The following is a 26300-nucleotide window of genomic DNA, read 5'->3' on the forward strand; positions in this document are numbered from 1 at the left end:
TTTCACAAAAAAAATTAAGTCAACTTTAACTTGAATGATTTGAATGACACAGAGTTCGTCTGGTGAATTTGACATGTCAAAGTGGTCCATTTATTTCCTCGCTATCGATTTTCAGTTGCACATCTGTGTCTCAAAAACTTCTCTACTGCACAATCCCTATAGAAATGTCTATCAACATGTCCCAAAGTTTCGAAATGATTTAGTAAGTATGTCTTATGTGCTTTTCCTTTTGGTCAAAACTGTTGACTTTGAAAATAGTTGAATACTTGTGACACACGTCACGTGCGTCATTGCAGCTCGCAGCATGTAATTGTACTGATAATTGTAGCAATCGCATGTGCCGTGGTACAAAACGCGGACGCCGATTGCAGTCTGTTCTTAGAATCTCTAGAAATTCTATATTGTTAGAGAGTGGCATGTTATTGTGTTCCAAAGTTGACACGCTTATTATAATTGTACCTACGCTTACGCTAACTATATGTTCTGTTTGAGAAAAAATAGTGTGTATAATTTTCATAATCAATGTAAATTCGCACAATTTACATGAGCAGTGGATGAATAAAACAATAATGTTTAACATATTAAAAATCTGTGAGACCGTCGCACCTGATTATGGTTATCAACGTTTTGTTAGACTTATTTTATGGCATTTACATTTAGCACAGTCACACATAAAAGGTATCTACTCATCGAATTATGTCGGCCTGTTTACTGTTAGAAATTATTATCAGTGATATTCTAAAGTTCGGAAAGGTCGATCGTAATCGTTCTATATTTATTCTTTTACGCTATATTGAGTATAATTTTTGGACTAATCGAATTGTCCCACATTGAGACAAATTTGATTATTATATTGTAAATTATTTAAAAATGACTTAATGCTGACCATTAAAACAAGGGTTGAATTTAATATGCAGACAACCTTTTAACGACTTCAGTGAGACAGGAACATTTATGATAAAACTTATGCGCATCGCCGATCAAGATATAGTGTCAGCCCTTAAGGGTATAGTTAGAAACTGCTCGTAAACCGGAAATTTATATTCTAACTAGCCATTTGGATGGCAACCGACTGTTATTACACTGCACACCATTTACGGGTTTGGGTCTATTTATATTATTTCTTTATGGCCTTCGGGAGTTTTCTGATAGATGACGTTTACACACTGGACACTCATTACTACGGTGCGAAGCTAAATTTAGCACTTCCAAGCGCACCTGCATATGAAAATTGCAAAAACTGTTCATTACTTGAAAAATGCTACAAGCTTTGAATCATTATTTAATATTATTGAATGTGGCGGCCGACTAGCGCCTTATGGAGGTAATAAGGTAGATAGCAAATATTCTTTTTTCTATCTTGCAGCTGATCTCATCATTACCGATATCTGCTAGGATATAATTATTTTAATTACACATTAGTCGTACTATAATTATACAATTAAAAACCTTTTCCCCACTGACATGTTATTTATAGATTACTCAATAAAACTACGATTTTTTTTAAACTTGCTGTTTTTAAAGACCCTATTATTAAGTTTTTACTCCAATAACTCAGATTAGGTTTCTTTCCAGCTGTTTTCCCGTTTCTGTTAGATTTAAAGATGGCTTTAAGTGATTCCCTAAATTTCTTATTTATAGAATTACCTTTATATACCGCAGCATCTATAAAGATTTTCAAGTATTCATGTCCTTTCCCCACGATCAGCTGATTTGCGGTCGTGGTCGCGGCATGAGGTCGCGGCCATACAGCGGCCCTTTCTAACGTTAGCCGCATACCAACATTACTTGTGTCACGGAATTAAAAGCCATTTAAGGCCGTGTTGGGAATGGCGATGGCTACATTCACATTAGTTCTTTTGACATTATTTTGCTGAAGACCTGGTTCTTAAAGCTTATCACATATCGCTATGTGATGTTATTTTCCTTCTCCCTTCTATATAACATAGGATCTCTTTCCTTACAAAATTACAATAACAAATACTTACATAATTTATAATAGTATAATAGATAAACGTTTTATAAAATTGTAAGATACAAAGGAGAAACTTTTCAATTATTGTCAATAGAATTCTTATATTTGTCGGGCATCATAATCGGTATAGTAGATTTTGACATATTCACATTTAAAAAAAACATTAAGTTTTCATGAGGTCTTAAGTTAGTTAAGACAAATATATTATCCATTAGATTAGATCCGGAAATTGCTCAAATTTCTTGATTGTTCACTAATGTCTATTATGAGTAATATTGATATTAAACCTATGAGAGTTTGCTTACATACGCATAAGCAAGGCCGTGATGTCATTGCCATAGTATGACTATTATATTATTACTATACGCTTTGATATCATCACTATATCTTAAGGACATTGACGGTACATTTAGCTAAAGCTAAAAGTAACAACATCTTGATAGATTTTAAGAATTTCATTCGGTGTGATTCAATAAATATTTTTTATTAATTTTTAAAAGATCACGATCTTTTTTACCATACTTCACTGGAAAGCATCATATGAGATCTATAAAAATTATAAAGTATTTATATTTACTTAATTTGCTAATTCGATCTCATCAAAAATTATTATTCATGAGAGACTTCCATATTTCGTTCTAAAACCTGAACAAGGTGCGCTAGTACCTGTTCATTAAAAAGAAACTGCAACATCACCGGTTAACTTTTAAAGTTATCAAGAGCAGGCTTGAGCAATTACTTATCATTGCTCGGTTCATTCATCTTTACAGTGACCACTTAAAAACGTAAAATGTCTTGTTTACTATCAAGCCGTTATCACCGATCAGTCTTGTTAACGCAAATTAATGACAGGAACTTGTTCGCGCTAGTTGTATGTTGTAGAGATGAGAACGGTTTCGTATTAAAAACAAGTTACGATATCTATATTGCTTTATAATTGGCGTTTTATTACAATAGTTTAAGGATGATCGATTTACCACTAATTGTGTTAACATCGAATGTCTGTTTATAAACGTCATCATTACCTTTTAAGAAATGAAGCCATTTTGAAATGATGTAGTTTATTATGGTTATATCATCAACCATAATCATTTTACTATTTGCAACATGAATTATTTCAATTTAAATTTCAAGTATTTGCATTGCATTGATAATGGTAAAAGATAATATTTATTCATCAGGCAAGAAAAAGAAATAGTTTATTGCTATTATAGAAATCCAAATAATAATTGCTTTAGGATTAATTAGTGTTACTCATGTAATACAACAGATGGTACAAAGACTGAAGACAGGGTGCTGGAGATAAGACAGAACTTGTAATTGATCTAGTCCTGGATCGTACTCATAGCCAGACACATTTCTCTTCATTGAGGACACAATCGGGAAAATGCCAGAACATTTTGCAAAGACTGATCCCATGCTCTCATTTGTCCTGATTTACACTGAATTCGACGGATACACAAAACTGTTTGGCTGGATGCACATACATTGTTAGTCAATGCGCCGGATGACAAGGATTGTGCAACTTGCCGCGCCCGAGTTTTCCATGATCACGACTGATTGATATATCGATTCTTTTATGCCTCTACTGATTTATTTCACTGTTGAAAGAAGGATTGCAAGTGAACATTGAGATATTGAATTTTCTTAATCGTATCATGGCGTCTAATTAAAAATGTTCAAAGCCTGGCAAATCTGGAGACTTTATGACTTAATTTGTAGGTATAATTAATTAACCAAAAATAAAGCTTTGTATTTTTTTTATCTTCACCATCTTAATCTGCATCATTCCATAATAATCTTTACATAACAGCGTCATCCACGCGAGCGATCGTTTTGGAAGTAGCACCAGCAACATTACCAAAGCAAACAGCTATAAAACTGTCAACAAGTAATGCGGAACTCTTTAACTTACTGACTGATACAACGCGATCTGAGCGAAACTTAAATGAAAACGCCAAATTCGACACGCGATATTTTCAAGATCAGTTAATTGGCTTCAAGCTTAGATCATAAATGTTCTTAGGCTTCTAGTCAACTGACGGCCAATCAAGTCAATGAAGTGAATATTACTTAGAAACTATCACTTGTATTTTGCTCAAAAAGTTTTTAAAGGGAATTGGCCTCCTTATAAGGTAAGTTGAGACTTGTAATTAGAGAGGTACACTTTCACATCTGCGCGGACGCTGGCCGGTCGTGGTCAGGTGTTAGTTGCATTTCTCTGCAGCTACGGGTCACTGCACTTATCTTAATTTTTCATATCTTTTATATCTTTCTTATATTTTTACTATAATTATGTAGGATTCATTTTGTTTATTACAATTAGCGGAAGGATAGTACATTTTTTGGCAGTTCATTAATACATTCGTTATCATAGTTACATAGGATTGCAGTGCAGATGTATACTCGTCTATAGCATTTAATGTATGAGAATCTAGAGAACACGGCGCAGCTATTGACAAATTGGTGTTCGGCGATGCGGCGGTGCACGGCTCCGTGACGGATTAACCAAGTTTTTTCACAGCTGCGTCTAAAATGGCGCGATGCAGCACGGGAGATGTATGTGCTGCTTTCGATTTCACGAAACCGAAAGTGCCTATATGTTCGGTAGATGTCGTTGACTCCGATGTTTGTTTGTTACGGTCGGTTGGTCCCCAACGTACGCCGAGGCTTATCCTCTCGTGATAAACTGGAATGCTGTAATTTGGCATTGCTATTTACTTTGTTTTCAGTTCGAAGTTGTAGTGACTCGTCTCGCTTCGGCGGGCGCGAGCGTGCTCCGTCGTTGTGAATCGTCTTGCCTTCAGTAGTATATATTGTTACTCTTTTATTTTATTATCAATATTTTTGTAATTGACTTGCATTAAGGTAGTCACAATTGTCATTAATAGGACAGGCTTCGTCAATTTTTTTTATGAAAAAGTAACTTTACCAATAGTCACTTTCGGTCTTTCAACATTTTAACTCTTAAACATTATATAATGGTTCAGTTTATAAAATTTGATAAAATATCGGAACTTCAAAGTAGATTTCGCCGACCGTTTCGAAGTCCGCCGATTGCAAATACATTGTAAATGTTTTGAAGTTCTTGTATCACTTATATGCTTCTTTATGTCTAATTGAACTGGCTTTGAAAATTAGAAATGCACTCTGCCTGGTATAAATGGAAACGAAGTGGAATACGTTTTGATGAGGAAATAGAGAATGATGTTATCATAAACATATGCATAGTAAAATTACGAACATACATTTACGCAATAACTTGAAAATCGAGAGCAAATAATATAATTGTTTCCTTTTAATAAATTGTGTAATGTTTATACTAACACAAAACATACATTTAGTCTTGCACCAAACTGATGTATTATTCATATTATTCCAGTCGGTTGAATCAAATCCATGGCACGGTCTCGGTAACATCACAGTGCATGGAGGAAAGCTGATATAATTTTATACGTAAATAAATTATTATGTATTCGATACAGCCCGTTTAACAAGTATGTGAATAAAATTTTATTCAAAAGTAAAATGAAATACTACGATTTGTTATGCTTTTATATATATTATGCGTATGTGTAAACAACATAGGCTCTGTATCATATTCTTGGCCACCAATAAATTTATGTGGTAACATTGTATTGGATAACTAGTATTTGATTGGCAACCAGCAAATCAACAAATATTCAATAGTCTACTTCTTTGTAATGGAAGTTCTAACACCGCTTGTTCAGATTTCATCAATATATTTAATGCCTCCGATCACCGTTTAAGGCCTGACGTTTATCTAAATGTCGATATAAGTAATGCTCTCGTTCAGTAATTCAACCAAATTTCCAAGACGTTTTTTTTTGTAATACATAGTATGTCAACACCACTCGTCCAATCTTCACCAAAGTATTTCATAACTCTGGATCGCCGTTCAATGCCCGTCGTTTATCGATATTACTAATTCTAACATTCATTGAATCCATAAAATTTCCTAGACATGCACTTTTTGCAATAGAAGTGCCAAGACCGCTCCTACAGTCTGCATTGCTGTATTGTATGCTCCTGATTGCCGTTCAATACAATACATACACACATATGATCAGGTCTATATCCCTTATTTTTACGGGGTAGACAATGCTGTTCAATAATTGTTTATATTATAATTCTTGTATCTAGTAAATCAACAAAATTTCTAAGACTCGAACTTATTGTAACAAACTGCCAACACTGATCATCGAGTCCTCATCAATGTATGCTTCCGAACGCCATTTTAAGACCTGAGTTCATTTTCACGGTCACGTGGATTTAACGTTCTCGCATTCAGCGATCTAGCAAAATTTCCGAGACTCATCTCTGCTTTAGAAGTACCCAAACGTAGATTACCGTTCAGTGACTGGCGATTGTCGATTCAACATTAGTAATTCTTGCATTCAGTAAATCAACAAAATTTCTAAGACTCGAACCTATTGTAACAAACTGCCAACACTGATCCTCGAGTCCTCATCAATGTATGCTTCCGAACGCCATTCTAAGACTAGAGTTTGTCGATTTAACGTTCTTGCATTCAGCGACCTAGCAAAATTTCCGACACTCGAATCCCTGCTATAGAAGTGCCCAAACGTAGATTACCGTTCAGTGACTGGCGATTGTCGATTCAACATTAGTAATTCTTGCATTCAGTAAATCAACGAAATTTCCACGATACGAATTCCTCGTAAAAAAAAGTGCCAACGCCGCCCGTCACGTTCATCAATGTAGTCGGTGCCGCTTCATCGCTCCGCCTGGTTTCTATTCCGCAAGGCAATGGACACTAGTGACACTATGCTCGCGGAATGTTCTCCTTTTCATGGTCTATCTATTTTCGATGGTTTAACTGCATTTTCAGACGAAATTGTTTCGATGTAACATACTTTACCCAACACGGGTCAAGATGTTTTCTGTTAGGTACAACTTCATCAGTTCTTAAAATATTAAATCACTTTAATATTTTAAGAACTGATGAAGTCCTGTTTTCTTTGGGTTTTTAAGAAAGTTTGGTTTCAGATTTTCATAATATGTTTAGCGCGTAGCGGCTTGATGCTTTATACATTATCGGTACTTACTTATATCTTTGAAAGCGATTGTGACTTCGAATGTCAGCTGAACGTTAGTTGATTTGTCAGACACTTTTTCCTAGTATACGGATAAGATAGGAAATGCTTTGTTTTCTTATACTTTACCCAACACGGGTCAAGATGTTTTCTGTTAGGTACAACTTCATCAGTTCTTAAAATATTAAATCACTTTAATATTTTAAGAACTGATGAAGTCCTGTTTTCTTTGGGTTTTTAAGAAAGTTTGGTTTCAGATTTTCATAATATGTTTAGCGCGTAGCGGCTTGATGCTTTATACATTATCGGTACTTACTTATATCTTTGAAAGCGATTGTGACTTCGAATGTCAGCTGAACGTTAGTTGATTTGTCAGACACTTTTTCCTAGTATACGGATAAGATAGGAAATGCTTTGTTTTCTTAATAATGTAACTAAACTTATTCGATTAAAATCTTATGTTAAAGCATGTACATTTACGTGTCTAAAGTGTATGTATGTATACGGTGCTATAGTCTGTATAAAATGTGGTTAAAGCCTCAATACGTGTGGCGGCATGCAAATGGTCAGTGTTATATATTACTGTTGAGTCTCTCTTTATGCACGTTTCATGTAATGTTTACTTGTACTTGATAAATAGTCGAAGGCAATTGAGCGTGTCGTCTAACAATATTTATCTTTTCTCTGTAACTGTGACGGTCAATTAGAAAATATATCTGTATAATCAGTTTCGCATCATAAAGTTGGTTTTGTTGTGACTGTTATTATTGGTTCGCTTTGGCAAGCTTTGATCTAGTTGTCGCAATACTCTCGTTCGCCTTTCTCCGATACTGTTTCTCGCGAAAACATGTTCTAACTGATACTATGTGCCTACAATGCAATTGTTTAAAAAGCCAGAGGGTTTTTTTAATCTTTATTACATTAAGGGACTTCTCTCTTTAAGACATGTCAGTCTTATTAAGCCAGAGTTTATAATAGGTAATTCTTTATTTTTTTCATATTAAGTTCAATATGATTAATATCATCCATGTTATCGGAATCGAAAATTACACATTCTGCATTTTTCTGATGTTGAATGCAATAAGTCCAGTGCTTCAGTTGCTGAATTCTGAAATTCCCTTCAATAATTTACATCTTTTTCTTCCTCCTTGCATTAGTCCCAGTTTCATCTTCACCTCTCTGGAGAAAAGCCCGGAGTATGTCTTTGACCATGGATCCTAGAATGGGTGAGTCACGTTTTTACACGGAGCGACTCCCATCTGACCTCTGCAACCTTTGCAGGTAAACTTAACTCGTATTGGATTCATGGTTACACATCCAGTTGCCTAAATATGCACGTTTCCCTCACCCTTCATATTACATATGAATAATTTATCAAATCTTTTGTAACTAAGTTAACGATAGTAAGTGAAAAGTTGACAACATTTTGAACAACAAAGCAGTACTTGATGATTCTACTAAACACATTGTTGTTGTACTTGACTCACCGTAGAAAGTAAGCAGCAAAGCGTTTGAATATGGAAAGCCCTTTGACCTCGGCCATCGATGAGTCACGATCCCAACAAAGAGCTTTCGAACAAACGTACCTATTGTAACTCGTGCAGGCAAGGCTTTGATTTCCATGTGTTGATGCCCCTAATTCCTACCACACAGTAATAAGATAAATATTCGTTGCACCGATAGAACTAAACCTTCTTTCTTTTTGAAGAATTTATTTTGTTATTATTTTAGTAATCTCCTGCTCAGTTTACTTCCACCCAAAAGTTGACTGGAAGAGATTGCATTAGCGATAAGTCCGCCTTTGTACCATTTCTATCTGTTTTGTATGTTTTACTCTAATGGTGCAATTAAGAGTTTTATCTTTCTATCTATCTATAATTAAGCTTCTATCTATCTACCTATTATGGGGTAGATAGAGCTAATAGTACAAAGGCTCGATAGACAGTGGAGGTCCAAGCCGGTTGGCTGATAAGATATATAATTTAGGACTTCGAAAGACACGCGACATACCACATCAAAAACTGTTATATCTGTCGATAAGCGGTTTAAATGCTAAAACTTAGATACTAAAATATTGCCTTGTATGTGTAAGAGGAACGTGAATTACGAATTGTCTACAATACATGACACAATAGGCCACAGTTTAGGTTAGACAAAGATCTAATGAATATTCATATAAAACGCTACAGAGTCGCTTTAAGAGTACATTATAGATTATATCATTCATTTACTAATTTTTGCTTTATATTTATTTATTAAATTGGTATATCAACAGTGCTTACATACTACATTCAATTACAAGTATACACACCACAGATTCAGTAACATATGTAGGTTCTTGATTTAAAATTTAAAAATTAAATTGATTATTAAAAAAATAATTTCAATAAGGGAAGGCCTAGTAGGAAGGTACCTTAATCTACTCGTAATCGAGGACGTTCTGAAGAAAGGTCTAGAAGCAAAAACTGACTAACTTACATAAAAAGTCTGATGAAAGTTGAAGGAGCTAAATAAATATTCAGTGTTCAGTGCAAATGAAAAAATGCGATCTTTGCCTACAATTCTGGGGAAAATAAGTTAGTATTAATTTGATGTTTTTCTCATGTTTCAGGCATCCACCATCGACGGGCGACGGAAGGGAGCATGTCTTTTCTGCCAGGAGTACTTCATGGACCTATATTTATTAGCTGAACTCAAAACAATCAGCCTAAAGGTAGATCATTGTACAAACTTTTGTTGGAAATTGCATGAATATATTTATGCCAAAATGACTTATATATTATGGTTCAATTTTGAATTAAATTTAACTTAAAAGAGCTTATAAAAATGAAGATTCATTTTAATATATACATAAGTAGTACATGTATTCATTTATTCATATGATCACGTCTATATCCTTTGCGGGGTAGACAGAGCCAGCAGTCTTGAAAGACTGGTGGGCCACGTTCAGCTGATAGGCTTAATGATAGAATTAAGATTCAAATATAGTGACAGGTTGCTAGCCCATCGCCTAAAAGAAGAATGCTAAGCTGGTTAGCCTAGCAGATATAAACTCGTGTAAATCATCACAAAATTAAGTAGTTTTATTTAGCATATCTCAAAGTAAGTTAATTATATTTTACATGCATATTCTATAATATATCAGATAGGTACCTATATAAAATATACACAAATCATGTGCACAGGCATTGCATTATATTTAATTACCCATTAGGTAATTATGACAAGTAATAAAATTAACTTGTTCAAATCTGTTTCATTTCTTTTATTACTTTACAAAATAACTGTTTTCATTAATTAAAATTCCTGCAAGTTCAACACACATTGGTCGAGTAAAATAATGGAGTTTACTTGCTAGTAAATATTTTAATTTCCATTTCAAGATTAATATAACGAAAATTAAGCCAAACAGGTGAACTCGGCCTATCAGTTTTTTCAAGAATGCGGTTCTGTCTACCCCGCAAGAGATATAGTCATGATTATACATATGTATCTATGTATAACGAAAATTGAACAAAATGTAATTCGCACTGGATATTGTTTTCACTGCACCTCATAAAATATTAGGAAATACTTACATGCTATATGCTTACAATCATCCAGATTGAGGGCGAACAAGCACACAAAATAAAAATAAATCGGTATCTTTATGATAGGCATGTAACATCTTCGTCTTCATCGTCACTTACCATGAAGTGAATTTGAATGTTTTCAACTAATTTCAAGACAGGAGACTATATTTAAATTTTCGTGTTGTATAAAAATATTTATAATAACAAACAAATGTAACAAGTTTATATTTATATATATATGAGGTGCACTCATAAAATATTAGGAAATAGTGTCGTCAATATATTGCATTGTGGTATGATTCATTATTAAGAAAATGACAATGCACTAATTTTTATGTGACTATTAATGCAATTCGTGCTCATTTTATTTCCTATTTACGAATTATTACTGTCTAATTAGTGAATTCTTTGTTGTTTAATTGCTCTTCACTCGCCTAAACCACTCGTCCTTGTTTAATTGCTCTTCACTCGCCTACACAACTCGTCCAATGTGAAGCAAGTTTTACATTGTGATCGTTTAATTAAACTGTCGAAATTGGTATAATCCATTAAGCTATTGTTGTTTACTGGCAATGCGCTAATGCTTATAATTAAATTTATTATTGCTGAAATGGATTATTGCAAAAACACAATACACATACTGTGCAATATGCAACGTGCAATTTTAGTCACGAAATGATACATAAAAATTGATCACCTTGTTTGGTTAACAATAAACATGTTAGTACGATTCGAAAGTTTCGAAAGTATGTTATTTATAAACAATTAAAATCTTTCAATAAACGCGTTTAGTTCACTGTGACTCCTTAAAAACTAAAGTACCTATAGGCGACATGTACCAATCTATACAAAAAGTTGACAGCCGTAGCCTTATCGCTACGAGTAAAATCTTGAATACATCTTTTTATGGAAAAAATATAAGAAACTTACATTATGATTTTCTATGTTTTGCCTATAAATGCCTTACAGACCACAGTACATTAGAAATTCCCTCCCGACGTCGCTGTTCTCCCATTTTCAAGGCAATTACTGAATACATTTTATTTAAACTTGCATATTCATACAACCTTAGACCTTGGAACATTATGCTTACAATCATCCAGATAGAGGGCAAACAAGTTCAAAAGGAAAATAAATCGGTATCTTTAGGATAGGCATGTAACATCGTCTTCATCGTCACTTACCATGAAGTGAGATGGAAGACGAATGCCTAATCCAATATTGAATTAAAAAAAAAAACGCTCTCAAATTAAATAATAAAAAGTTATTGTATAAAATATAAAAGGTTATTTATTTGGTTCCAGGTGACAACAGTAGACATGCAGAAGCCGCCGCCAGACTTCCGCACCAACTTCGAAGCGACGCACCCGCCCATCCTAATCGACAACGGCCTCGCGATACTGGAGAACGAGAAGATTGAGAGGCACATCATGAAGTCGGTACCTGGGGGGCACAACTTATTTGTACAGGTATGCTTTATTAACCTTTTCATTAACTTAAGTAAGAGGAGATCTTGTCTGGACGTCGCTAATGATAATATGAGGGTCAATGGAAAACTGAGGGACGCCGTGTGTGACCAAGTGGAGGGAGAAATGTCGGAAAACGGTCTCCAGTCACCAGAACGCGGTGCTGGAAGGTATAACGTAAAAGCGTGGGTGAGCATGTTTCATGACGAATTTCATTATATCAACTATTCTATCCTATATTACTATAAAGGATAATATATATCGCTTAATAATTGTCAAAACGTATGGTTTAACAACATTGGTTGACGTCAAATAAATTACTTAAAAACTAAGTTTACTGCCGCTTCCAAGGCGTCAGTGCAGAAGAAGCGGTAACAAACTGCACTGCAGCATTTTCTTCAACAACGTCAACTTCACAATATTATTATATCTCTCAAATCATTATATAAGTATTAAACTATTTAATATACATTATTTTTTTTATTGTAATTGCAGGACAAGGAAGTAGCATCGTTGATCGAGAACCTCTACTCAAAGTTGAAGCTGGTGCTCGTGCGCAAGGACGAACAGAAGTCGGCGGCGCTGCGCGCGCACCTCGGCCGCATCGACGCCTTGCTCGAGCGCAGGGAGACCAGGTACGATGGGTTCAAATCCGATGAGTTTGGGATGAATATGATTCAATTATGCAACAACAATATAAACTTGTTACATTTGTTTGTTATTATAAGTATTTTTAATACAACACGAAAATTTAAATATAGTCTCCTGTCTTGAAATTAGTTGAAAACATTCAAATTCCACAATTATTTTATCTAGGTGAAATTAAGGAAATCCAAGTAAGAAGCAGATTGAACAGTCAACCGCATATCAAGTTACACTGCATGGAGCTCTATGACGCGGTAATAGATTTTGCAGTGAATTTGGGTAGGTTGATATGTTGTTGACTGTACTACCTATTTCCCGAAAGTATAAGTAAGTAATACCACTATACATATAATGGATGCCAACAGAATAACTCTGATAATGTTATTGACAGCACACGTATAAAGCCTAAGCTTCTGGCATAAAAGAAATAAAGAATTATAGAAGAATATCAAAAAAGAGTTACTATACTGTTATCTATTCAAGGCAAACCAGTTTTGTCGTTTACAGTTCTAATTGATTTATAATTATCTAACAAATTTTCACGACGATGTGTAAGGATTATAAATGATAACGATAGGGTAACTATTGTGAAATAATGTTTATATATACATACATACATACATACATAAAATCACGCCTCTTTCCCGGAGGGGTAGGCAGAGACTACCTCTTTCCACTTGCCACGATCTCTGCATACTTCTTTCGCTTCGTCCACATTCATAACTCTCTTCATACAAGCTCGGCGGTTTCGGGTACTTTTGACCTGACCCTTTACCAGGACGTCCTTAATTTGATCAAGATACGTTCGTCTAGGTCTTCCCACTCCGACCCTTCCCTCCACACTCTCCTTGTATATCTGCTTAGTCAACCTGCTTTCATTCATCCTCTCCACATGACCGAACCATCTTAACATACCCTTTTCTATTCCTGTAACTACATCTTCTTTCACATCACAACATTCCCTTATCACGCTGTTCCTTATCCTGTCACTCAATTTCACACCCATCATACTCCTTAACGCTCTCATTTCCACTGCATTTATTCTGCTTTCATGCTTCTTTTGCCATACCCAACTTTCACTCCCATACATTAATGTCGGGACCAACACGCCCCTGTGCACAGCCAGTCGAGCCTTTTTGGATAGTTTCTGACTGCTCATAAAGGCATGCAAAGCTCCATTCACCATGTTCCCCGCGTTCACTCTCCTTTCAATATCACTATCATACTTGCCATCTGATGTAAACTTTGATCCTAGATATACAAACTCTTTCACTTGCTCCACTCTTTCTCCTCCAATCAAAATATTACATGCTGTCATTTCTTTCTCCATTTCAAAAACCAGTGTTTTAGTTTTACTTACGTTCACTTTCATTCCTTTCTCTTTTAAAGCTTCATGCATACAGTTTACCATCTCCTGTAACTCCTCCGCTGATGACGCCAGTATAACCTGATCGTCGGCATAGAGCAGACATTTGACGAGTAACTCATTCATCCTTAATCCACTTTTAGACTCTTTCAAATCTGTCAAGCAGCTATCCATAAATAGGTTGAACAGCCACGGTGACGCAACACATCCTTGCCTAACGCCTTTCTCAATCTTAAACCACTCAGTGTGCGCTCCGTTTATCCTGACACAAGCACTCGAATCCTCATATAAGGATTTCAGTGCTCGTATTAAGAGACTGCTCACCCCATGCATAGAAAGTGCTGACCACAATTCATTCCTCTCAACTCTGTCATAGGCCTTTTCCAGATCTACGAATGTGCAATAGACTTTTTGACTCTTGGCCAAAAACTTTTCGGCTATGCACCGCAAGGAAAAGACCTGATCAGTACATCCCATTCCCTTTCGAAATCCCGCTTGAGCATCCCATATTTTGTCATCAGTTTCATTCCTGACTCTATTAATCAATACCTTAGCATACACTTTGCCGACGACGCTAAGCAGGCTTATACCACGATAATTTTTGCAGTCCAGCTGTGACCCTTTTCCTTTGTAAAGTGGCACGATAACAGCCTTACACCAATCTTTTGGTACTCGGCCGCTTCTCCAACACAAATTGAAAAGGCAGTACAACTGACTAGCTACTACGCCTTTTCCTGCTTTAAGCATCTCGACCGACACTCTATCACACCCAGCAGCCTTTCCCGCTTTCATACTCTTAAGTGCTTCCACAATTTCGAACATTTCAATTTCGCCTTCCATCTCATTCATGTTTATATATATATAATGTATAATAATAAGTATATCATTTATTGATATGCCCGGGATATCAACTTCTCCAAAACGTGTTGGATTTATATCCCCACGCAAGCCTCTCAAAAATCCGGGGTGTATAGACCCGTGAAATCTAAGAGGAGAAGTATAATTATAAGTATAATAATGTGTATGTATATATATATCACGTCACGTCTATATCCCTTGCGGGGTAGACAGAGCCAACAGTCTAGAAAAGACTGAATGGCCACGTTTAGCTATTTGGCTTAATGATAGAATTGAGATTCAAATAGTGATAGGTTGCTAGCCCATCGCCTAAAAAAGAATCCCATTTTTGTAAGCCTATCCCTTACTCACCTTTTACGACATGTATGGGAAAGAGATGGAGTGGTCCTATTCTTTTTTGTATTAGTGCCGGGAACCACACGGCACAAAATAATGAATTGTATATTTCTGCTTTTGCCTGCGGGTTACTGAGGTCAGACGACGGTATTTTTGTGCTAAAACCATTTATCCTTCAGGCGTTAGTCACCTCTCTCTGAAGAGAATCCAGGGCTGCGGCTATGACGAGAACACTGGATTGGAAAAGTAAGGTTTTTACACGAAGCATAACTCCCGTCTGACCTCCGCAACCTTTTCAGGGGAACCTTATCTATATTAATTGGCTTATTCCCTAAAGCACCTTTTACGACATTCACGGGAAAAAGTTTAGGTGTCCGCCAATTGTGGTGTCACTTGTCCCCTTATCACTCCCCTTAGTGATAAGGGGATGGGGAGGGAAGGGGAAAACTGAAAAATAGATGTTGGTCGATTCTCAGATCTACTCAATATGCTCACAAAATTTCACGAGAATCGGTCGAGCCGTTACGGAGGAGTACGAGAACGAACATTGTGACACGAGAATTTTATATACAAGATATACATCTATATCCTTTAAATTAAACACGGCCTTTGTGGCGCAGCGGTAATACGCTTGTCTATGACACCGAAGGTCCCGGGTTTGACTCCCGGTCAGGGCATGATGAGAAACGAACTTTCTCTGATTGGTCTGGGTCTTGGATGTTTATCTGTATAAGTATTTATTATAAAATATAGTATCGTTGAGTTAGTATCTCGTAACACAAGTTTCGAACTTACTTCGAGGCTAACTCAATCTGTGTAATTTGTCCCGTATGTATTTATTATTATTATCAGATCTTCTCAATATGCTCACAAAATTTCATGAGAATCGGTGGAGCCGTTACGGAGGAGTACGAGAACGAACATTGTGACACGAGAATTTTATATACAAATTATATATCCTTTAAACACGGCCTTTGTGGCGCAGCGGTAATACGCTTGTCTATGACACCGGAGGTCCCGGGTTCGGATTCCGGTCAGGGCATGATGAGAAACGAACTTTCTCTGGGTCTTGGATGTTTATCTATATAAGTATTTATTATAGAATATAGTATCCTTGAGTTAGTATCTCGTAACACAAGTTTCGAACTTACTTCGAGGCAAACTATATCTGTGTAATTTGTCCCGTATGTATTTATTATTTATCAGATCATCTCAATATGCTCACAAAATTTCATGAGAATCGGTCGAGCCGTTACGGAGGAGTACGAGAACGAACATTATGACACGAGAATTTTATATACAAATTATATATCCTTTAAACACGGCCTTTGTGGCGCAGCGGTAATACGCTTGTCTATGACACCGGAGGTCCCGGGTTCGGATTCCGGTCAGGGCATGATGAGAAACGAACTTTCTCTGGGTCTTGGATGTTTATCTATATAAGTATTTATTATAGAATATAGTATCCTTGAGTTAGTATCTCGTAACACAAGTTTCGAACTTACTTCGAGGCTACTCAATCTGTGTAATTTGTCCCGTATGTATTTATTATTATTATTTATTATTTATAAGATCTTCTCAATATGCTCACAAAATTTCACGAGAATCGGTCGAGCCGTTACGGAGGAGTACGAGAACGAACATTGTGACACGAGAATTTTATATCTATACTAATATTATAAAGCTGAAGAGTTTGTTTGTTTGTTGCTTATCACAGGAACTACTGGTTCGAATTGAAAAATTCTTTTTGTGTTGAATAGACCATTTATCGAGGAAGGCTTTAGGCTATATACCATCACGCTGCAACTATTAGGCGCGAAGAAATAATGGAGAATGTGGAAAAAATCGGGGAAAATTATTCATCCTTGAGGGCTTCAATGATGCCCTAAATAACTATTCCACGCGGACGAAGTCGCGGGCACAGCTAGTACAAGATATACATAATATATTTCCCTTTAAACATGCGCTCGTTCTATTGCAGGTTCCTGACTGGCGACACCATGTGCTGTTTCGACTGCGAGCTGATGCCGCGGCTGCAGCACATCCGCGTCGCCGGGAAATACTTCGTAGACTTCGAAATACCAGTGCGTGTCTGTTAAATAAACATACATATGGTCACGTCTATATCCCTTGCGGGGTTGACAGAGCCAACAGTCTTGAAAAGACTGAATGGTTCAGCTATTTGGCTCAAGGATAGAATTGAGATTAAAATAAACATTTTAACAATTTCACATTATGAATCATTTATTAACAATATATTTATAGCAACTGTTACCATGGTGTAAATCGGAAAGAGTCAGTATGACTACATCATGTAGATTGTTACCTAAGAGTTGCAGGCCTATCGCCTTAAATTTTAAAATTGTTACCCTATTGTATCTACTATAAACGTTGTTTTGTCATATAAATAATTTTTAAAGAAATTTCTAGTTAAAAAAATGTAAAGAAAAATAGATGTTGGCCGATTCTCAGACCTACTCAATATGGTCAAAAAATTTCATGAGAATCAGTCGAGCCGTTTCATAGGAGTACGGGAACGCACATTGTGACACGAGAATTTCATATACATATAAGAGATTTCGAACGTATCTTGATCAAATTAAGGACGTCCTGGTAAAGGGTCAGGTCAAAAGTACCCGAAACCGCCGAGCTTGCATGAGGAGAGTTATGAATGTGGATGAAGCCAAGGAAGTATGCAGAGATCGTGGCAAGTGGAAAGAGGTAGTCTCTGCCTACCCCTCCGGGAAAGAGGCGTGATTTTATGTATGTACGTATGTATGTAAGATATTTCGTTGATTTACAGACGAGCTTCCGCGCTCTGTGGCGTTACATGTACCACATGTACCAGCTGGACGCGTTCACACAGAGCTGCCCCGCCGACCAGGACATCATCAACCATTACAAACTACAGCAGGTAATCTATACTAATATTATAAAACTGAAGAGTTTGTTTGTTTGTTTGTTTGTTTGTTTGAACGCGCTAATCTCAGAAACTACTGGTTCGAATTGAAAAATTCTTTTTGCGTTAAATAGACCATTTATCGAGGAAGGCTATAGGCTATATTACATCACGCTGCAACTATTAGGGGCGAAGAAATAATGGAAAATGTGAAAAAAAAAACGGGGAATATTATTTACCCTTGAGGGCTTCAATGATGCCCAAAATAACTATTCCACGCGGACGGAGTCGCGGGCACAGCTAGTTTATCATACACTTCTTTTCCCTCCTGAAATTTATTCAAGTTACATCATCACCTCTCTGGAGAGGAGCTCGACCTTTTAGACCATGATTATCATGATTTATTATTCATTAAGCCAAACAGCTGAACGTGGCCTATCAGTCTTTTCAAGACTGTTGGCTCTGTCTACCCCGCAAGGTATATAGACGTGATTATATGTATGTATCCTGGATTTGGTGAGATTTTACTCCCTTCACTGTGTGTGAGTCTGCCATCTGACCTCCGCAACCTTTGCAGGGGAACCTAACTCGTATTGCATCAAGGTAAACACACATCTAGTTACTGAATGTGCAGGTTCCCTCATGATGTTTACGCTCGACGTAATAGCATCGGTTAGCTCTCAAACTAATGTACAAAACAAGGTTAAGAGTCAGAGTACATGGCGGAGGGAGGATTTAAACCTGTGCCTCTTTGTGCATGACACTTTTTATTAGATCAGCTTAAAGCTCAAACGATGAGCGCCTAGTCTCTTTAAGTATTATATACTATATGTATGTAGATTAGATTATGCTACCACCATCCACGATGTAAATATTCTGGAGACTTCAACCTTCTTAAAAAATATTTATTTTTTTATTTATTATTAAAATGTCATATAAATAAATTAATCTGAACAATGTATTCTCTCGTCCACATTTTTATTCTAAGTTTGGATAGTTGTGAAGTTGACGTTGTTGAAGGAAATGCTGCAGTGCAGTTATTTACTGCTTCTTCTGCACTGACGCCTGGCAATTCACGAATATCATTCTTAATTGGACCCTTTCTTCATAAAAACCTCTTTGTGGTTGCACTTCTTATTGTAATCTCGCACCTTAAATTTATTAGTTTAATCGGTATATGATTAAACTAACAAATTTAAACCGATATTCAAAAGGAAAAATAGATAGGAGCTTCAAAATTTTCTCTCTGCATTTGTACCATTCGCATTTTAAACTAACTATGGTTTATAAATATATTTCTACTTATTTTATGAAAGAAATCCTATCCAATTGAATACAAGTTTATGTACTGTTTATTTCTTTAATTCTTCATACCTATACCTATATATAATAATATTATCAACAGTTATCAGCGAAAGGTCTTGGTCTATCCCCGACGCTGGTGCGGCAAAACGGCCAGGATTCGGTACGTTCGTGTGATCATCACCCGACATATCGCTGACTCATCATCGCAAATAACTCCTAATTCAAATTAAACTGATCGTTCCATTTGTTTTGTCTCCTAATTCAAATTTAAATGTTTGTTTCGTTTGTTTTGTTAGCACTTTATAAACATATTACCGTTCATTCTAAATTTAAATTTCATTACCAAATCTAACTGATTCATTATTGTGTTGTCGGCACTTCAAACACCTTAATTCAATTCAAATACCATTAAGTTCACTATTCGTTTAATGTTTGTGGTATTATTAACGTCAAATATGTAATTCAAAATTGAAATTTGATTTCTAATATAGCATTATTAATCATTTTTAAATCAGTGTTCCTAATTCATAAATTAACTATTCTAAATTCAAATTTTATTTCCAAATTAAAATAAAATCTAGGTACGCGCTTATAATGTTCTATCTTCATAAATAGATAACCGTCATTCAAAATACATTTTGATGTATTGCATACCATTATTTATAAATTTCATTCTGTCTGAAAATAAAGTTGAAATTCCACTGCTATGTTTATAGTGTTCGTGTTTATATAATTACTAATCAATTTGGTTATAAACTTGAACTGACATATTTTAATTTAATCAACCAGAAGAAATTGCATTCATTATTACTCCAAAACGTTTTTCCATTCAAAAAATATCTTATGGAGCTAAATTGAATATTAATCCTTAAAACCACGTACTTACCTACAACTTTAATAAAAGTTTTATTACACCAACACATAACTTTGTACTTTAAAACAAACTATTTTCATGGGTAGTGGACATTACTAACAATTATTCTGCCGTATAAATATTTTATTTTCAGTAGGGACATTAAGTAATTGATTTCGAGCCTCTATGTAATATTTATGATTTTACATTATTATTATTTGGTGTATTTATATCATGAGTATTATGAAGCAAAATGTATTTTTAAATATTCGTATGTACGAATAGTTATTTAACGTAGAATTAATTTTCAAGCATATTTATTTCTTCCTATTAGTAAAATTACATAATACTTATCGGCATTAATTAACTGTGCCAAAAATATAAATTAATTTTTGTATAGATTTTTCAATGGTCATTCAGATGTTATCAAATGGTATTAGTACTTAGTTTCGACCTACCAAGTTTTAGTATCATTTTTCAATGTATATAGCCCATCAGCTCGAGTTGAACTTCTGTTGAACTTATATTGCAAATGTTATTTTATATTATATCGCCATTTACCTTCCGCAGGCGCTGAAAATGAAGAAACACGAAGAACTGGAGACGCCCACGTTCACGACCTCGATTCCAATCGATGTAAACGACTTGAATAACACAGAGTAACATTTCTTTTACATTTTGTGGAGCGAAATTGAGCCTTGGTACAACAGTTATTGGGCGTGAAATCTATTGTAAATGTCCACCGTTTTGAAATTAAGTTCACGATTTTTATTGTTGGTAAATCGCATTTAGAATGGCGCCAATCTTGACTCGTGGCTGTAGTTCGTGCTTGCCAACATTGTTTTTAATGTTTTTTTTCTATTGGGTTTTTAAATTGCTTAACTGGATTAAAAATATAATCAAAACTTCTTTCCTTTTTACATAGCGATAATTGATTGAAAATGCATGTTTGGCGTTTTCTCAGGAAATCACTATAAAACAAATTTGTGATTGGCTGCCAATACGAGGAACGTCATTCTTATTTTGGGTAAAGTATCACATGAGAAGTTGAATAAAAAATATTATGAAATTATATTTTGGTATGAGCATTTTATATCAGCAAATTTTAAGTAGGTACATTGTGTTTTAGGTATGCTAACTTACATTATGAATATGATGGTGCGATTGAAATTAGAGCTTAATGATGTTGGATGACCTTTGAGAGTCAAGTGATATTTTAGGCTAGCCACATACGAGTTGAGAAAATTAAACTTTGGCTTTATTTAATATCAAATTATAAGGCATTTTGATAATATATATGATACATATATTCTAGCCTAAAATGCGCGAAGTGTATTGCAATTATGTAGATTTGTATCAATTTTTCAAACACCATCTTTTGATTCGATATTGAAAGCACACGAGAAATGACAGTGGCCATGAAACGTTTGGTTAGAAATATATTAACTTCTGTTATATTTATTTATTTAATTGATTTAGGATTTGGCAGAGGTGCTGAGCCTTTTACGTAAAACCCGCGACTTTCATTTTTGTTAAACCTGATAAATCGTGTTATTGTCGTTGACAGAAAATGGTACATTAGATGTTTTAAGTTTTAGCATAGTTTCAGCGTTCAAAGCGTTCAAACAACGAATAGACGTGCAGAGATATTTTTTGTATTATAAATATTCACAATAGTTGTAAGATTGGTTTACAGTATTCATTTATTTTTGTTCTCTTTGGACTCTTAGTTTAGTGATAGGTTATAGACGGAAAACTTCACCGCCATTTTTTTCGAACCTCTGCCTTTTATTTTTTATTCTACATTAATTTTGGATTAGCGAAGTTATTTTAATACCATTATTGCAACATTTGTGACAGCTCTTGCCTGCCCCAATGTTACCTGTCAAAGTTATATTGTTATACATAAGTACTTACTTATTTTCTGTTATAGAAACTATTTTCTTACAATGTCCGTGTTATGTAATTTCTAATTTATGTTTGTGACCCCTTGAGTAGAATGTTAGAAAGCGATGCTTTAAGTTGGACCACCTATTTATTTAGTAGACATTTTTTTTTATTTCTCAGGTTTTGCCAATATATTTTGATAGCAAGATAGCAAGCAATAATGACAAACATAGTTATACACAGACACACACACACAGACAAGGGCGAGACACAACCAACATGTCAGATGGACAATGTATAAAATATTAATACTAGACATACTAGATTATAATGTAAATGTTAAGGAATAAAGCTGGATAAATATTATTTTTTTGTTTGTGTTTTATTTTTTTCACCTTTTGTTTCCTTGGTTTTGCTTTATAGAATTTCTGTTTATTTTTTAGATTTTTGATGTCTTAATGACTTCTTGATTTTTATGTGCTTCTCGTAAAAATATGTGTAAAATAGGTACCTACTGAATACAATTATATATTTTTAATTCTGATTTTTATTCTTTTAATTTGTGGTGCCAAATAAGTCCAATATACCAACGCTCTAGTAAAACTTTTTATACCTAGTTACGTGAATTTATTCTTAAATGCTTCTTGCGAGCGTTGTCTAAGTAATAAGTGCTAATTTGTGTAAAATTACGTGTGCCTTGCTTAGCTTTGATTAACTAATATATAATTTTTGTAAATTTTATAAAATAACCTTACATTAGTTTTGTACTTTAATAAACATTTTTCTAAAATAAAAGTAACAGTTTAATTTGTAACCATCGTAAAAGTACATCGTAAAAAGTTATCAAAATAATATATCGGGTGGGTCATTCATCCACAAGTAATGGAAGTGGAGACATGTTACCAGAAATGTACCTACATTCAAGATGTGATCATAATTTTCTTTCGCTTCGTTATGTCATTGTTATAAATATCTTTGGATAACGCACAATTTAAAAATACATGTGTTATGTAGGCTGTTAGGCCCTTGATAATGTATTTATCTGCGGCAAACACCGGCAGGAGGAAGCCATTACTTTTGCCAGAGAACTGGTTGTTGGGATCACAAAGCACTTCTATAGCCACTGTGAACACTTCTGCGACTTTTTTGCTGTCCACGTTCAAATCCGAATCAGCCAATTCTTCGACGGAAGCAATGACGGGAGTGACTAATATCTTATTGTCCCGCCCCGGGAAGGACGGCCCGTGACCCCAAATATCCAATTTCTCTGGTTTCAAACCTATGTCGTTCTCTGTAAGTCTACAAGCGGTTTCTATTATCGTCTCGTCTTGAATGTTTTTTCCCCCGGGAAATGAGATTTCGCCTTTAGTGTACCATAAATGTTGTGATCTCACGGTGTAAAGTAGTGATGGTATCCCGTCCACTCTGCACAGAGGCACCAAGGCAGCCTCGTTTTCAGAAGGCAGCTTGCTCAAGCTGGTCACGGGATATCTTTTGAATTTCCACATACAATGCTGCCGAGTGGCCAGAGAAAACAAATTTTCTATACTATTTGCCGCTTTTGCACACATCTCGGAAAGATACGGAAGGTACCAATCAAGTTTTTTATCACGATAATTTGTACCTATATGGAAAATTGAGATAAGATGCTATATAATTGTTTTGGTTGGTGTTTTCATTTTTTGACAATATAATTTTTTAAATAGGTCCTGAAATACTGATAAAAACCTTACTGTAAATTTAAACCTAAAAATATGTTGTCCATGCTCGGAAACGCGTTTATTAGGTCATCTTAGATATAAATTATCTATTATATCATTAAGTAGGTACCTACCTATTTATTATTATTATTACTATCTAGGCCATCAGTGAATCCAACTATTTAACCTTCTCTAAAAATATATCCTGGCGTTAAGGAGAACCCGGGACCAACGTTTAACCACGATCCAGGCGAGCTCCTGATTATTATCAGAGACAATTTTTGTTCATACATTGTCTTATACACATAAAATCACGCCACGCCTCTTCCCCTGAGGGGTAGGCTGATATTTCCACTTGCCACGTTCCCTGCTTACTTATTTCGCTTCATGCATATTCTTAGCTCTCTCAATTAAACGGACGGTGGGTTCAGGTAGGTATCTACTCATTCTCTGACCTTTCGTCAGGGCGTCGCCGATTTGATCAAGGTTACGTTCATATTACTTCCCTTTTAAGTATTACGCTATGTTTACTGAAGTGAACTTAGTATACTGATACATCATACAGTTTTAATCGGCCATTACAGTATTTCGATATTTTTATAAGCCTTGCTCGATTGCCATATTTTAACAAACTGTAGTTTGCCGCCTTTGCCTACCCTAGAGGTCGCCGTCAACGTCAAAGTCATGTCATGTCATATCATCACTCATTGCAGTGAAGTGAAGAAGAGAAGAGAATTAGCAATCAAAGTTTCAAAGTCTAACAATTAATTAAATTGTTATTTATCACAAATACTTTGGACTTTAGACTGAAAGAAAGATAAATTACATATGTTATTGTGTATTTTTTACATGCGTACGCGATTGTTTCTACGTTTTATGACCACAAGATTCCAACAACCATTATGTCGTTTTCTCCTCGAACTTTATTATCAAAAATGGCACGAGATCGCTGCATAGCGAATATAAAAGAGCTCCCGATGTTTATACAGAATGATGATGGGAATAAAAAGGTGTATGCTTCTGTTTTAGTGCCACTGTGTATTGTTAAAGAAGAGGTCTGTTTACTGTACACACTAAGGTCTTCAAATCTTAAAAATCACAGCGGACAAGTTTCATTTCCTGGTGGGAAAATTGATGAGGGCGAGACTGAAATTGACGCAGTACTCCGCGAAACACACGAAGAAATCGGTTTTAATACAGAAGATGTTGAAATCTGGGCCAAAATGCCCTTTATTCAAGGTCGAGATAAAAAAATGATTATACATCCCATCGTTGGACTATTAAATAACCTAGATGTGGATAAATTGGTACCTAGTGTTGATGAAGTTGATGATGTATTCACAGTTCCTATGAAAGATCTTTGTGATGTTGAAAAACAGGGTCACTTTCAACATGAAAATCTCATTTTACCTGTGTACACATCCGGAAAGCATAGAATTTGGGGGATCACAGGAGTTATTACACATTTGTTCCTTCAATGTTTTCTACCAGACAATTTATATACAACTGACTTTATGCGTAAAAGATATAGAATAAGTGAACTGATGCCATCGAAATTATAATTTTTCAAAGAATTTCTTTCCATATTGGAAATAAATTCTGAAAGGTCCAACGGAGGAAGCCAGAGCTATAAAAAAGACGAGTTAAAGGTGATGGCAAGACTTGACCTCAGTAATGAGACAAAATAAATAGGTACATAAATAAAAATCATATAATGATTAATTATTGCCTTTTAAATACTGGGAGTGCAGGAGTGGTATAAGGGCGGTGTTTTGGTCTGCAATGAGGCTAAGATATCTGTATAATCTTTAAAAAAAAACAACTTTAGTGCAATTGTGAAATGTATGCATAAGAAAAAATGTACGCAAACACTTAACAGATAATAAAATGAAATATATTTTTATGGATCAATTTTATCTTATGAAGAATTGTTTGTTTTGTTTTTTCTTGTTTGGACTAGTCATGGATTAGTTGTTCAATTAATTTTCTTTTGTTACATATTTACCTTAACATAAAAAAATACTAAGTACATAATCAGTATTTAAATATTTATGCTACAAGTTAAAAACATGCAAAAGTTTTTTTAGAAAAAGAGTTAAATTTATTTATGTCATGATTTTGATGACAAAAAATATTAATTGTTAATTGAAACGTTTTTGTAAGTAGGTAATTTTGAGTGGGTATGTAAATTGTATATATATACAGTATTGTATTCAATTATTATGTAAATCCAGGTGTATTTTTTATGTACTTCTCTCTCATTTCCTTATAATTTATATACATGCATACAATAAAGTCTGCAAATTATACTTAATTTTTCAATCAATTTTATGTTAGAAATAGTATCAAGATTATATGTA

General features: G+C 35.0%; 3 protein-coding genes across 5 annotated transcripts in view; 2 read left to right on the forward strand and 1 right to left on the reverse strand.

Moving 5' to 3' along the window:
* LOC106139856 (chloride intracellular channel Clic) overlaps positions 1-22606 on the forward strand; it is a 41273-nt gene extending 18667 nt beyond the window's left edge. For 2 of the 3 annotated variants that reach the window (XM_060949010.1, XM_060949012.1), the window contains 7 exons: positions 9665-9766; positions 11930-12094; positions 12587-12726; positions 17278-17380; positions 18100-18210; positions 19601-19660; positions 20924-22606. In XM_060949010.1, coding sequence (XP_060804993.1) covers positions 9665-9766; positions 11930-12094; positions 12587-12726; positions 17278-17380; positions 18100-18210; positions 19601-19660; positions 20924-21016 — 774 coding nt within the window. In that variant the 3' untranslated portion in view covers positions 21017-22606. The remainder of the gene's footprint in view (positions 1-9664; positions 9767-11929; positions 12095-12586; positions 12727-17277; positions 17381-18099; positions 18211-19600; positions 19661-20923) is intronic. The other variant, XM_060949011.1, reaches the window with a different exon arrangement.
* On the reverse strand, positions 22102-23865 carry LOC106134216 (mitochondrial coenzyme A diphosphatase NUDT8-like). Its single transcript, XM_013334210.2, has one exon. It carries the CDS (start codon positions 23809-23811, stop codon positions 23161-23163), a length of 651 nt encoding a protein of 216 aa, XP_013189664.2. The 5' UTR covers positions 23812-23865; the 3' UTR covers positions 22102-23160.
* Positions 23866-24631: 766 nt separating this feature from the next.
* LOC106139854 (mitochondrial coenzyme A diphosphatase NUDT8) lies at positions 24632-26177 on the forward strand. Its single transcript, XM_013341361.2, has one exon. It carries the CDS (start codon positions 24843-24845, stop codon positions 25500-25502), a length of 660 nt encoding a protein of 219 aa, XP_013196815.2. The 5' UTR covers positions 24632-24842; the 3' UTR covers positions 25503-26177.
* Positions 26178-26300: the final 123 nt, after the last annotated feature.

Source organism: Amyelois transitella, chromosome 17 (genome assembly GCF_032362555.1).
Source record: "Amyelois transitella isolate CPQ chromosome 17, ilAmyTran1.1, whole genome shotgun sequence".
In the NCBI taxonomy this organism is placed as follows: Eukaryota; Metazoa; Arthropoda; class Insecta; order Lepidoptera; family Pyralidae; genus Amyelois; species Amyelois transitella.

Coding starts and splice junctions, on each gene's coding strand:
- LOC106134216 (XM_013334210.2), bottom strand. CDS start 23,811: ATGTGTGCAAAAGCGGCAAATAGTATAGAAAATTTGTTTTCTCTGGCC.
- LOC106139854 (XM_013341361.2), top strand. CDS start 24,843: ATGTCGTTTTCTCCTCGAACTTTATTATCAAAAATGGCACGAGATCGC.